We start from the raw sequence: 12,205 nt of genomic DNA on the forward strand, positions 1-12,205 counted from the left end.
CAAGAGTGACCCTGGGCAAGTGAGAGTGTAGAGTGGCATAAAATTGGGCTGGTATACGGAAGGAGCCAGTGACAAGTGTTCCAATGGACCATTTTCTAGACGCTGACTGAGAGGGGAGGACAGCCCAAAAATACCAGAAGGTTGGGAAAGGGCTTCGGGAAGGAACAGTCTCCCAAGGAAGAAATGAGCGGAATTCTAATGGCAGAACAAGGGATGGGGGGGGGGGGGGGGGGGAGAACAGAATCTGGCTCTGAAACGTTGTGAACATATATTGCTCAGGAGAGTAGCCACTCTGGGCCAGTGAGGACGTGATTGAGTGTATTTGTTTAGGAAAGGACAGAAAAACCCATTTTTCAGAAATCTCTCAAGACCGTTATGGGAAGGATATTATTAAGCTGGAGAGGGTTCAGAAGACATTTACTAAGAAATTGCTGGGAATGGAGGGCTCAAGTTATGAGAAGTTGAATAGACTGGGACTTTTTTCACTGGAGCGTAGAAGGTTAAGGGGTAACCTTTAATAGACCTTTTATAAATATCATGAGAGGTATAGATAAAGTGAATAGCAGGTATCTTTTCCCTAAGGTGGAGGATTTCAAGACACAGGAACATATGTTTAAGGTGAGAGGAGAAAGATTAAAAAAGACTGGAAATTATTTTTCTTTTTGCATAGAGTGGTATGTGTGGAATGGGCTTGCAGAGTAAGTGCTGGATATGGGTACAGCAACAATTAAAAGACATTTGGATAAGTACATGAACAGGGAAGATTTGGAGGGATGTGGGCCAAGTTCAGGCATGTGGGACGAGTTTAGTTTAGAGTTGTGGTTGACATAGACTGGTTGGGCTGAAGAGTCTGTTTCCATGTTGTGCGACCGACTCAGAAGGAACCCAAAACAAGACTTCAGTCGAACATCACACTTGCAGCTGCACAAATGCACACTCCTTCAGCACTGCCACAGAACAGTAGGGCCCGATTACCAGCTTACAGGCTGAAGCTTGAACCCACACAACTGGCAGCAAGAAATAAAAGTGACAGTAGCAGCGATGGAATAAGTTTCTTTTTATTCTGCATCTGTGATTTAAAAATAGCAGCTGGTGACATTGCCACGTGCACTGGGTGGGAACAGCAGCCTGGCGAAGGGACTGACAGTGCTGAACTGGCACAGAGTCTATTGCTCACTTGAAGATCTTCCCCTGGTTGAAGGGCTTGCCCACATGCTTGAATTCCCCCTCCCACGCAAAGTATTCCTTCACCATCGTCCGGCACTCCTCACTGTCAACATCCAGCTTGCGCCAGCTGTACGACTCGTAGTCCACTTGCCAGTCAGGAGACATCTGGACAGGGAAACCAAATAAGTCAAGCACCTGACCCAATCATAAAACAACCCGTCCCTCAGTCCCTCGCGCCTGTTTTAAAAAAGGTACGAGATAGGGATCAGCAGCCCCTGCAAATTATTGGAAGGGCTGTGAGCATCAGCATCAAAGGCAAGGCACCGAATTTCACACTAGACTAGACACAGGCCGCAACCATGATTAGGGAGATACATCTCCTGGGTTAAAGTGAACGTCAATTACAGACTAATCGAAAGGCTAGAGTTTCTCAACTCTGATCAACTGCACACCTGGAGGTAACAGCCCTAGAAATTTCAAGGATTTGGATACCGTTTCCAAAACCTGCAGCCGATACTCTCATTTTCTCGGTTTTGTGGACCTCGGAGGTCCATACATGGCACTGACTTCCAAAAGAAACCTTGGAGCAGCTTGGAAGCCACTCCACCAGAATGAAACCAAAGACCCAAAAAAGTTAAAATCACCCTCATACACCTGGCTTGATCAGTTTCTTAGTATTGCCTCTATCAGAGGAGGCTGCAATGCCAGCATCCTCTAGCACCCCCACCTACCCCACAATCTTGCGAGCAGGCATTGGGTGCAATCAGGCTGCGCATTATGCCAAAAAGCCCCATCACTAACTTCCAGATGAGGCAGTGGGGACACTGCAGAAAAGGTCATACCGGGAAGGCCAGCTCATGGCCACGGAACACCCAGATTCCAGAGATGCTGCTATCGTTGTTCCCTCCAAACAAGATCACGCTGGCGAAGGCGTTTTTGCGCAGCTTGTCCAGGCGTTGAAACATACCTGACAACAGGATTAGATTAGATTAGATTAGATTCCATACAGCGTGGGAAAAAGACCCTTCGGCCCAATCAGTCCACACTGACCCTCCGAAGAGTAACCCACCCAGACCCATTTCCCTCTGACTAATGCGCCTAATACTATGGGCAATTTCCCACGGCCAAATCACCCTGAGCTGCACATCTTTGGATTGAGGGGGGAAACCCACGCAGACACGGGGAAAATGTGCAAACTCCACACAGACAGTCACCCGAGGCTGGAATCGAACCTGGGACCCTGGTGCTGTGAGGTAGCAGTGCTAACCACTGAGCCACCGTGCAATGAACCTTATTGTTACAAGTCAAAGCCCAGAAGGAAATCCAGACAAGCAGTAATTCAACAACACATGAACAGAAACAGACCAATTACAAAAGAACAGAAAATTCAGCAGCAAATGTTTAGTAGCACCTAGGAGTCAAAAACATTACTTATTCAAAGGTAATGTTGAGTTGAAAATGACAAACTGATCAAAGTGGAAGTTGATCTGCTTCTCTGCCTCAGCGTCTCTAATTTTCAGGCCCTAACTGTTGGCTGGTTGAACACACACTAACCTTACCAGTCAGAATTAGCAGCGATGGCTGCCACCGATGGCATTACATTACCAAAGGAAGCTAACAGACTACAATCACACCAGCCTGGCCTTCTGACTGGAGTGGTACAGGAGCAATGGACCTCATTAGGTAGACTCGCTTCTACAGCAGCCTGCAAAACCTCTGGACATTCCAAAACAGCTTTGGTATTTAACTGAACAATAAACATTGGCCCAGGGCATGAGGGAGAACTCATTCCTCCTCTTCCAATGGTGGCCATGGGATCTTAATAAATCGGCCAAACAGGGTGAATGGGGTTTAACGTCTTACCCGAAAGATGGGATCTGAGTGCAGCATTCTTTCAGTACTTGCATTGAACTGGATTGTGGGTTTAAATGGAGTCAGATTGGAACCACTACCTCTGGCTTACAGGCAATTGTGCAACTCGCTGAGTCACAGCAGATACCTAAACATTTAATGTAAACTCTCTTAGAGGCCACCTAAGAAAGGAATTTATTTTCAGAGCATCAAACAACTTGTGCTGCTGTGCAATCAAAAAAAAAAGGGGAGAATTGGCTGCTTTAGTTAGTAAAAAGATCCTTACCCGAAATCAGGTTACAACTCATAAAGGCAAGGGTGAGTTCAGCTGGATATTTGTACTCGCCATACCAGATGGACCAGCCTTCCTTGTCAAAATGCTCCCAGAAGTGTGGCAAGGCAACAGATAAAGTGTCCTCGTTTGAGTATTTGCGTTTAAACTCATCCAGGATAAACGGACTGAAAAAGGTTAAAAACAGAAAACAAACATTCATATAGAGTCACAGATGGACAGCATGGAAACAGACCCTTTGGTCCAACCCGTCCATATATCCCAACCCAATCTAGTCCCACCTGCTGGCACCCGGCCCATATCCCTCCAAACCCTTCCTATTCATATACCCAACCAAACGCCTCTTAAATGTTGCAACTGTACCAGCCTCTACCACTTCCTCTGACAGCTCATTCCACACCCGTACCACCCTCTGTGTGGAAAAAGTTGCCTCTTTTATATCTTTCCCCTCTCACCCTAAACCTATGCCCCTCTAGTTCTGGACTCCCCAACCCCAGGGAAAAGACTTTGTCTATTTATCCTATCCATGCCCCTCATAATTTTGTAAACCTCTATAAGGTCACCCCTCAGCCTCCGACCCTCCAGGGAAAACAGCCCCAGCCTGTTCAGCCTCTCCCTGTAGCTCAAATCCTCCAACCCTGGCAATATCCTTGTAAATCTTTTCTGAACCCTTTCAAGTTTCACAACATCTTTCTGATAGGAAGGAAACCAGAATTATTATAAATATAAAACCAGGTTATCAGTAGCATACATGCACAGATAGAAGGCCTCTCATTTTTCTGGAGTTTCTCTGACCTTGAGTGACTTGGTCCTAACCAAACACCCTCGTAAATTATAACGTGCATCTGAGGTAAACTTCTCTCCATCAACCACCAAATACATACACAGCAACTGAGGTATATCCTGGTGAAGTATATCTGAGGGGTATATCCTGGTGAGGTATATCCTGGTGAAACGTCCCTGTCATCCAAACACAGACACCCAAACCTAGGATGTGTGGGACCTTGCCTGGTGCTCAGTTGGACTCAGTGACAACATTTATAGGAAGTATGTAACTAGTGACAAAATGCTTTGGGGTGTTCTAATCCCAACAGAGGCCTGGTGCACAGGGGGCTCCCTCCCTCAGCCAATAAGTCAGGGGGATACGAGCACAAGTTAGGTCCAGGGAAAGCGTTCTGGTTTGAAAAGAAAGTTCACAGTCCACGAGAATGCAGGTGTCGTCGGGTATTTTCACTCTTTAGCTTTACATTGTGTCCAAGAGGGAATGGCTTCATCTTTAGAGACAACGACAGGACCAGAAACCTTTTGAAAATTTCTGAATATATTTTACATTTATTTAAAGAAGTGCCCGACAAGTAAGTATTTGGTGAAACAACACTATTTCAAATTGAGCACCACACGAAGCCCAAGAGAGGAGGACTCTTCATCAACACCCAGCTCGCAATGTTAGCTGACTACAAAGCAGGGTAGCAGAGACAGCCTTAGCTCGGTAGTTTCCCCTGAGCACAGGGCAGGGCTCAAGCTAAACCATTCATAAGCACCTCCACAGCCAGGAAGATGGGGAAAAATGTGTTCACACATGGGACAAGGATTTCAGCTGATAGCTCCCAGTGAACAGACAGTTTGAGAAGTGAGAAAAGGCTGTTCTTACAGATACACTAGCAATAACTAATCCTGTCTCTCTCTCTCTGTACAAACATGGCTTTGGTTAAAACCAAGAAGGAACAGAAATGCCAGATGCAGCTGAAAAACAGTCCAGTGTTTGGAGAAAACTGTCGCTTTTAATTTAGAAATCTGGCTTTCCTTCAGAGATTTAACTGGTTCCAGACGCTCCTTGGTACTGTCCCACCGAGCATGGCGTGTGTAAATCACTGAAGGTGGGGGAGGGGAGAGGAGATGGAGAGAGCATGAGGGGACAGGGAAATTTTTGGGGGGAGGGAAAAGAAAGAGAGAGGGGAAGGGAAGAGGGGAGGGGAGAGAAAGAGAAGGTACACAGACACACACACAAAAAAAACCAGCAATGTTTGCAGCCCTACGATTCCAGGCGTTGCAAAAACCCTGGGAGATTTATGGGAGAGCCTGTACAGCCTTAAACTGGATGTAGCCAGTTCTACAGCAGCTGCAGGCAGAGTCACTCTGGGAGTTGGGCCAACAACAAACTGGGCCCAAGCCGCTGGAGGTTCAAGGAAGGGGGACGCGGGGAGGTGGTGGGCGATTTACGTGAAGAAACTCTTATTAAAACACAATCACAACACTCAACAGAAAAACAGAAGTAGACCCCCCTGGCTGAAGACCCCTCCCACTTGAAAACCTGGATTTAAAATTCAGGCTGATCGTGGAACAGCCTTAGTATAGGGTCCGGGAATCAGCCTACACCTTTCTAATGGATTCGGAGACGGTGGGGGCAGCAAGTTGAATTCAGTTTGGCTTCTCCTCAAAAACAGAGTTTCTCAGCAGTAGAAAGGACCTGGAGGACAAATCAACAGTGCAATTAAGGCCGAGAACAGGCCCCACTGCCCCGCTTTCTGATTAAATAATTGGCAGGTAACAGTAAATCCATCAGAAAAGTTATGCAAGCGATGTGAAAGTAGGGAGATATTCTTTTTAAAGCGGTCAGGCAGATGAAGGTCAGCGAGATGCCAATGTGTGTGTAACCCTAGATCCACAGCGCTGGTTATAGACTGCTGACTGGGAACAGAAACGCCTGCCTTGCGTGGCAGAAGTTCCTCAGTGTTCACTTCCAGGCTGCAATGTCTAGGTTCAAACTCTGACAACGCCAGCGATCGGCCGGCTCTCAGAGAATGGAATGAAACAACATGGCCAACAGCAGGCCTCTTGTCTCTATTTATTTTCACAGGCTCGCAGGTACCTCCCTGCACAGCCTCTTAAAACAGGAAACATTCAGCATTTTCTCACCACAGGCCCCAGCTCACCCAGAGCACTGGAAGGGTTAACGAACTCGACACAGAGCTGGTACACGGTGTGCTGGCTGACACACAAACACACCACCAGGCTCTTGGCAGGCAAACAGTGCCCCCTGGTAGCAGCCTGTTGTATGTCCTAAAACAGACACTGTCAGCCTAACAAAAGCACTATCACAATTAGGTAAAGCTTAGCTCAACAGGTCAATTTATACTCAGCACTTTCTCCTGCAACCACCCTTTCATATTCCCCCTATGTCCTTCGATTCACTTCTCCCTCGTGCATAACTAACTCTGCCTTAAATGCAGCACAAGATTCACTTCAACCACCCCCTTTCGGGGGTAAGTCCCACATTCAACCCCGTATGTAATAGAGATCCTCCTGAATTACTGATGGATTTATAAATGATTTGTTTTCCATCAATGGTGCTCTGTTCTGGTATCCCCTCAAGTGGAACTTGAGTCCACTGAATTCCCTCATCATCTGAACATTTTCCAGTGGATTAGCCCTTAGTCCTTTCTATTCTAGAGAAAACACTTCCCTGAAAGGTCTAACCATGAGACTGAGGCCTGAGAGTGACATGATTCTCTCCTGATCACCGCTGGTGGGGTGCTGAAAAATAACCACAAAGGGTAGATTGGGTTCAGAAAAGTTTCCATTGTTCAACAACCTGTATCCAGCCCTTTTTAAATTGTATAAACTTTTAATCACGATGCCCCTCAGCCCCCAACACTCTAGTGAAAACAAGCCAAGTTTGTTCAACCTGTCCTTGTAGCTAATACACTCTGATCCTCTCCAAGCCTCCACACCCTTCCTGGTGAGGCAACGATATCAGTGCACACCACTCTATAAATGTCTCTGACTAAAGTGACTCGTCAACATGTATAGTCAATGCCCCCCCCCACCGGCTCTTGAAGGCAAGCACGTGGTAAGCATTCGTTTATCAACTTATCCCACTTGTGCTCACACTTTCAGGGAGCTAGAGACTTGCACCCGGAGATCCCTCTGTACATGGAAGCTCCCAAGGTTCCTGCCATTTGCTGTGGTCTCATCCGTACAGCTTTCACCAGCTCCCTCATAACCGTGGGAGTGGGAACCCGCAGGAATACCGTCCATGCAACCTCAGACGCGGGTGAAAGAAATGCCTGTGCAGGTTCACAAATACAACCTGAAGCACCTGGCTGGCATCGGATCATGTTTACATTAACAGATTCCTAGTTCCACTTCCTACGGATGGGGACTACTGGTTGGTCCTATCGTTTATCTCGGGGCGGGGCAGGGCAGGGCAGGGGGGTGGGGGGGGGTGGGCACAGGGGAGTAAAGGGCAAGAGCTTTAAGATCAGCTAGGGTATCCCAGGGAAGGAATGGGGTTAAAAACTAGAAGGGCACTGCTCCCATGCCCATTAAAGATCCCATGGCTAGAAGGCCAACGAGGATTTGGTCAGCTCTGATGGTAGTCAAAGTGCACCTAGTCCTGCGTGATGACTAACCTTACTGCCCAAGGTATCTCTTAACTGGCTGACCCCACGAAGAACCAGCTCCTTTCCGATAAAAACAAAGTGGGGTCACTGTGAGGCAGGGAAAACAAAATGCAACATTCCCTAAGGGAGCACCATTTTGAACCATGAGCAGCTGGACTCACACCCTGACTGGGCCATCTCACCAACACCATCTAACAGTCTCCAAAGATGGGCCAAAGGGCCCCTGCCATATCAACAGGAGGCTGGAACATTAGCGAAAGGGTTAAAGGCAGGCAAGGGAAGAAAGCAGGGGAAAAAAAAAACAAATCTCTAAACCGTGAGATGATGCCTCAGCCACAATTGAGGTTCCACTGCCAGGCTGCTTTGTGAGGAAGTTTTAGCTGTTTGGCCAAGACTGCTTTCTCAAACTGGGAATGGAGCCAACCTGGAACGATAAGGGAATAACCCTTTGACTGCCACATGCTCAATACAAACTCCAAACAAACAAGCCCCCCTGCACAATTATACACCAGGAAGAACAGCTCCAATGGTATTGTCCCTACTTCCGGACCAGAAGGTGCACTATCGGCAAACAGATCTAAAGTAGAAAGAGCATGCAGCCCATCTACAGAAACTGCTGTGCTCTTCCAGCACCACTAATCCAGAATCTGCAGTCATTGTTTTTACTATCTACAGAAACTACCTGCCATCGGTTTTTTTTAAAACAACTCTAGGATTTAGTGTTCTACTATTTCTATACAGGGTCTGTTTTAATCCTTTAAGAATCTGTCAGACGTCAGCCCTAAACTTACCACTTACAAGCTGAAACTATGCATACTCCTTATCCAGCTCTTCAAATTAAAGTAACACCAGTGTTTTACAATTACCCACTCCAAGCCCATATACCTGCTCTCCAGAGATTCCACCCCTCTACCCTGAACTGTCCAATGCCATCCTTGTGCCCTGCAGTCAGGGTGCAGTGATGTCTGAGTAAGACACTGTACCAATTAAACCGGTTCCCTGGTCCCTCGCTATGGTTTAGCCTTCCTGGCAACACATGCACATCCACCCAAAGGTGCTCTCACCCTCTATCTCGGGTAACAAATCCCCTTATTAAAGGGCACCCCAGCACCCTTCAAAATGTAATGAGGTTACTTGCTTCCACCACCTCATAGGAAGCAGCTGGGGCGCGGCCTGGAACTCATTACTTCAAATAATGGTCGAGACAGAAACTTCCACCGTATCCCAAAAGAAGCCAGAATATGCCCTTATGGTGCCAGAACTTAGTGGTGCACGGACCAACAGCTAGAGGTGGGGTTAGGTTAGAGCGCCCCCTTCGGGTAGTATGGACACATTGGGCTGATTAGTCTTTGGTGGCATAAATCTTCCTCAAATGGTTTAGTCCATCAATGGTTGGGAATGATGCTGGAGGGTGTATATTCCATGTTAAGAGTGCCACAGGGAATTACAAAAGCCTTTTCATCCCACTGACGAGATGATTACAGGAGGAAATAGTACCTGTTTAATTAATAGCCAATTGCTATTGGATAGCAAACAGCTTAGGCTTAAAAGTCAAACGGTGTAACAGCCTGCCTCCTCACCTGGGGCCAACTGCACAGGCGTAGAAAAACAGGTCACCAGAAACACTCACCCACTGTGGAAACCTGCACTGTCTTCCCAGCATAAGCTGGCATGGGGGAACAAGGGCAATTGTGGTACATCAAACAACTCAGGTCGAGATTAAATCCAGGGAAGAGGCACCCCAACTACCCGCTGGGGAACTGAGGGGCCAAAACGGGGTCCTAGGACCTCAGCATGACAATACAAAGGTTGAAGAAGTGGCAGACCTTAACAGGGCCAAGGATGGTTTGGTAGTTGAACAGCTGTGGAAACTTCACCCTTGGGCGGCACTGTGGCATTAGCACTGCTGCCTCACAGCGCCAGGGACCCAGGTTCAATTCCCGCCTCGGCCAACCATCTGTGTGGAGTTTGCACATTCTCCTGGTGTCTGCGTGGGGTTTCCTCCAGGTGCTCCGGTTCCCCCCCCCCCCCTACAGTCCAAAGATGTGCCGGTTAGGTGAATTGACCATGCTAAAATCGCCCTGTAGCGTTAGGTGCATGAGTCAGGGGTAAATGTAGGGGAATGGGTCTGGGTGGGTTGCTCTTCGGAGGGTCGGTGTGGACTTGTTGGGCCGAAGGGCCCGTTTCCACACTGTTGGGAATCTAATCTAATCTAATTAACCTGAGGCCAGAAATGATATCAGAAAGGGAGGAATCAAGTGCAATCACGACTGATCAGTGAACAGGCAACTGGTACAAGGCAAGATCTCGGACTCAAAATGCCATAAAAATTTAAAGGAGGGCTGGCCCAGTGGTATTACCATTGGACTTTAATCCAGAGACCCAGATAATGTTCTGGGGACCCAGCGGGGCAGGTGGTGGAATGGGAATTCAATTTATAAAAAAAATCTGGCATTAACAGTCTAATGATGACCATTGTTAATTGTCAGGAAAAACCCATCTGGTTCACTCACGCCCTTACGGGAGGGAATCTGCCACTTTTATCTGGTTTGGCCTATGTTTTGACTCCAGACCACCTATACATATCGTTATGTAACAGTCTACTGGACAATTAGGGATGGGGTAACAAATGCGAGTCTACCTTCATCCCATGAATGGATTTTTAAAAATATTAAAAGCAAGGTAGTTTGGTTATCATTAACGGCACAAAGGAAGGCACGCTTGCCAAAACACCATAGCGCTCTGCTCTTCCTGGAAATGCCTGCTTGAAGTCCCAACCAAACAGAGAAGGCAAGGTTTTTTGATTTAACACCTCACCCAAACAAGCAGTAAAAATGTGGCACAGGAACTCTCCCCAACAGCTTTGTGGGGATCGCTACACTACACAGGCTGTAGCAGCTCATCAGCATCTGCACAGGGAATTAGGGATTGGAAATTAATGCTGACCCAGTCAATGGTCAGAAAATTGAACTAAATACTCCCTCACTCAAGGGTAAGACTAACGCTATTGCATCCTCAAAATTCCAACATCCCCCACTTCTGCAAGAGAGCCCCACCAACAGAATAATACCATTCCTCTTCCATCCACGTCTGGCCCATTTTACCCTGGCTCCAGGGTCTCAGTGCTAGAGGTTAAAGGTCGTCTCTTCAGTACACTCGTCACAAGAGGATTGAGCATCCTACCACCTCTTATTATCATCGGCTACCCCCCCCCCCACCTCACTTCAGTCAGAAAGTGTAACCACCGCTTGGAGACACGAGTGTAAAGTCCAGGCCAACAGAGAAGTGGTACCAAATGAAGCGTCGCCTGCCCCTCAGGTAGAGGTCAAAGATCCTGCGCACGATCTCAATGTCCCAGAAAGTAATCACCCCCTCATCCAACGTCACAGAAAAGATAAATCTGGCTAATCAACTTGCAGTTCTAACACCTCGTCACCACCTTTTTCTACAACTGCAGCTACACAAACTATTTCTGGTCGCCTCCCTAGCGGAAGGATGCTGTAAAGCTTGAAAGGGTTCAGAAAAGATGTACAAGGACGTTGCCAGGGTTGGAGGATTTGAGCTACAGGGAGAGGTTGAACAGGCTGGGGCTGATTTTCCTGGAGTGTTGGAGACTGAGGGGGGACTTTATTGAGGTTTATAAAATCATGAGGGGCATGAATAGGGTAAATAGACAAAGTATTTTCCCTGGGGTTGGGGAGTCCAGAACTAGAGGGATATAGGTTTAGGGTGAGAAGGGAAAGATATAAAAGACACCTAAGGGGCAACTTTTTCATACAGAGGGTGGTATGTGTATGGAATGGACTGCCAGAGGATGTGGTGGAGGCTGGTACAATTACCAACATTTAAGAGGCATTTGGATGGGTATATGAATAGGAAGGGTTTGGAGGGATATGGGCCGGGTGCTGGCAGGTGGGACTAGATGAGGTTGGGATATCTGGTCGGCATGGACGGGTGGGACCGAAGGGTCTGTTTCTGTGCTGTACATTTCCATTACTCTAAACAATAAAGCTGAAAATGTGTTGCTGGAAAAGCGCAGATCAGGCAGCATCCAAGGAGCAGGGGAAATCGACGTTTCGGGCATGAGCCCTTCTTCAGGAATGAGGAAAGTGTGCCCAGCAGGCTAAGATAAAAGGTAGGGAGGAGGGACTTGGGGGATGGTCGTTGGAAATGCGATAGGTGGAAGGAGGTTAAGGTGAGGGTGATAGGCCGGAGTTGGGGTGGGGACGGAGAGGTCAGGAAGAAGATTGCAGGTTAGGAAGGCGGTGCTGTGTTCGAGGGTTGGGATTGAGACAAGGTGGGGGGGAGGGGGAAATGAGGAATCTGGAGAAATCTGAGTTCATCCCTTGTGGTTGGAGGGTTCCTAAGTGGAAGATGAGGCGCTCTTCCTCCAACCGTCGTGTTGCAATGGTCTGGTGATGGAGGAGTCCAAGGACCTGCATGTCCTTGGTGGAGTGGGAGGGGGAGTTGAAGCGTTGAGCCACGGGGCGGT

The 12,205-nt window shown here is 47.7% G+C and overlaps 1 protein-coding gene across 1 annotated transcript in view; it reads right to left on the reverse strand.

The window, feature by feature from the left end:
- Positions 1 to 1,042: 1,042 nt before the first annotated feature.
- Positions 1,043 to 12,205, reverse strand: part of eef1g (eukaryotic translation elongation factor 1 gamma) — a 26,661-nt gene continuing 15,498 nt past the window's right edge. Inside the window, exons 6-8 of the mRNA XM_072551104.1 lie at positions 3,305 to 3,477; positions 2,010 to 2,134; positions 1,043 to 1,332 (exon numbers count right to left, since the gene is read on the reverse strand). Coding sequence (XP_072407205.1) covers positions 1,174 to 1,332; positions 2,010 to 2,134; positions 3,305 to 3,477 — 457 coding nt within the window. The 3' untranslated portion in view covers positions 1,043 to 1,173. The remainder of the gene's footprint in view (positions 1,333 to 2,009; positions 2,135 to 3,304; positions 3,478 to 12,205) is intronic.

Source organism: Chiloscyllium punctatum, chromosome 31, assembly GCF_047496795.1.
Source record: "Chiloscyllium punctatum isolate Juve2018m chromosome 31, sChiPun1.3, whole genome shotgun sequence".
NCBI classification, from domain to species: Eukaryota; Metazoa; Chordata; class Chondrichthyes; order Orectolobiformes; family Hemiscylliidae; genus Chiloscyllium; species Chiloscyllium punctatum.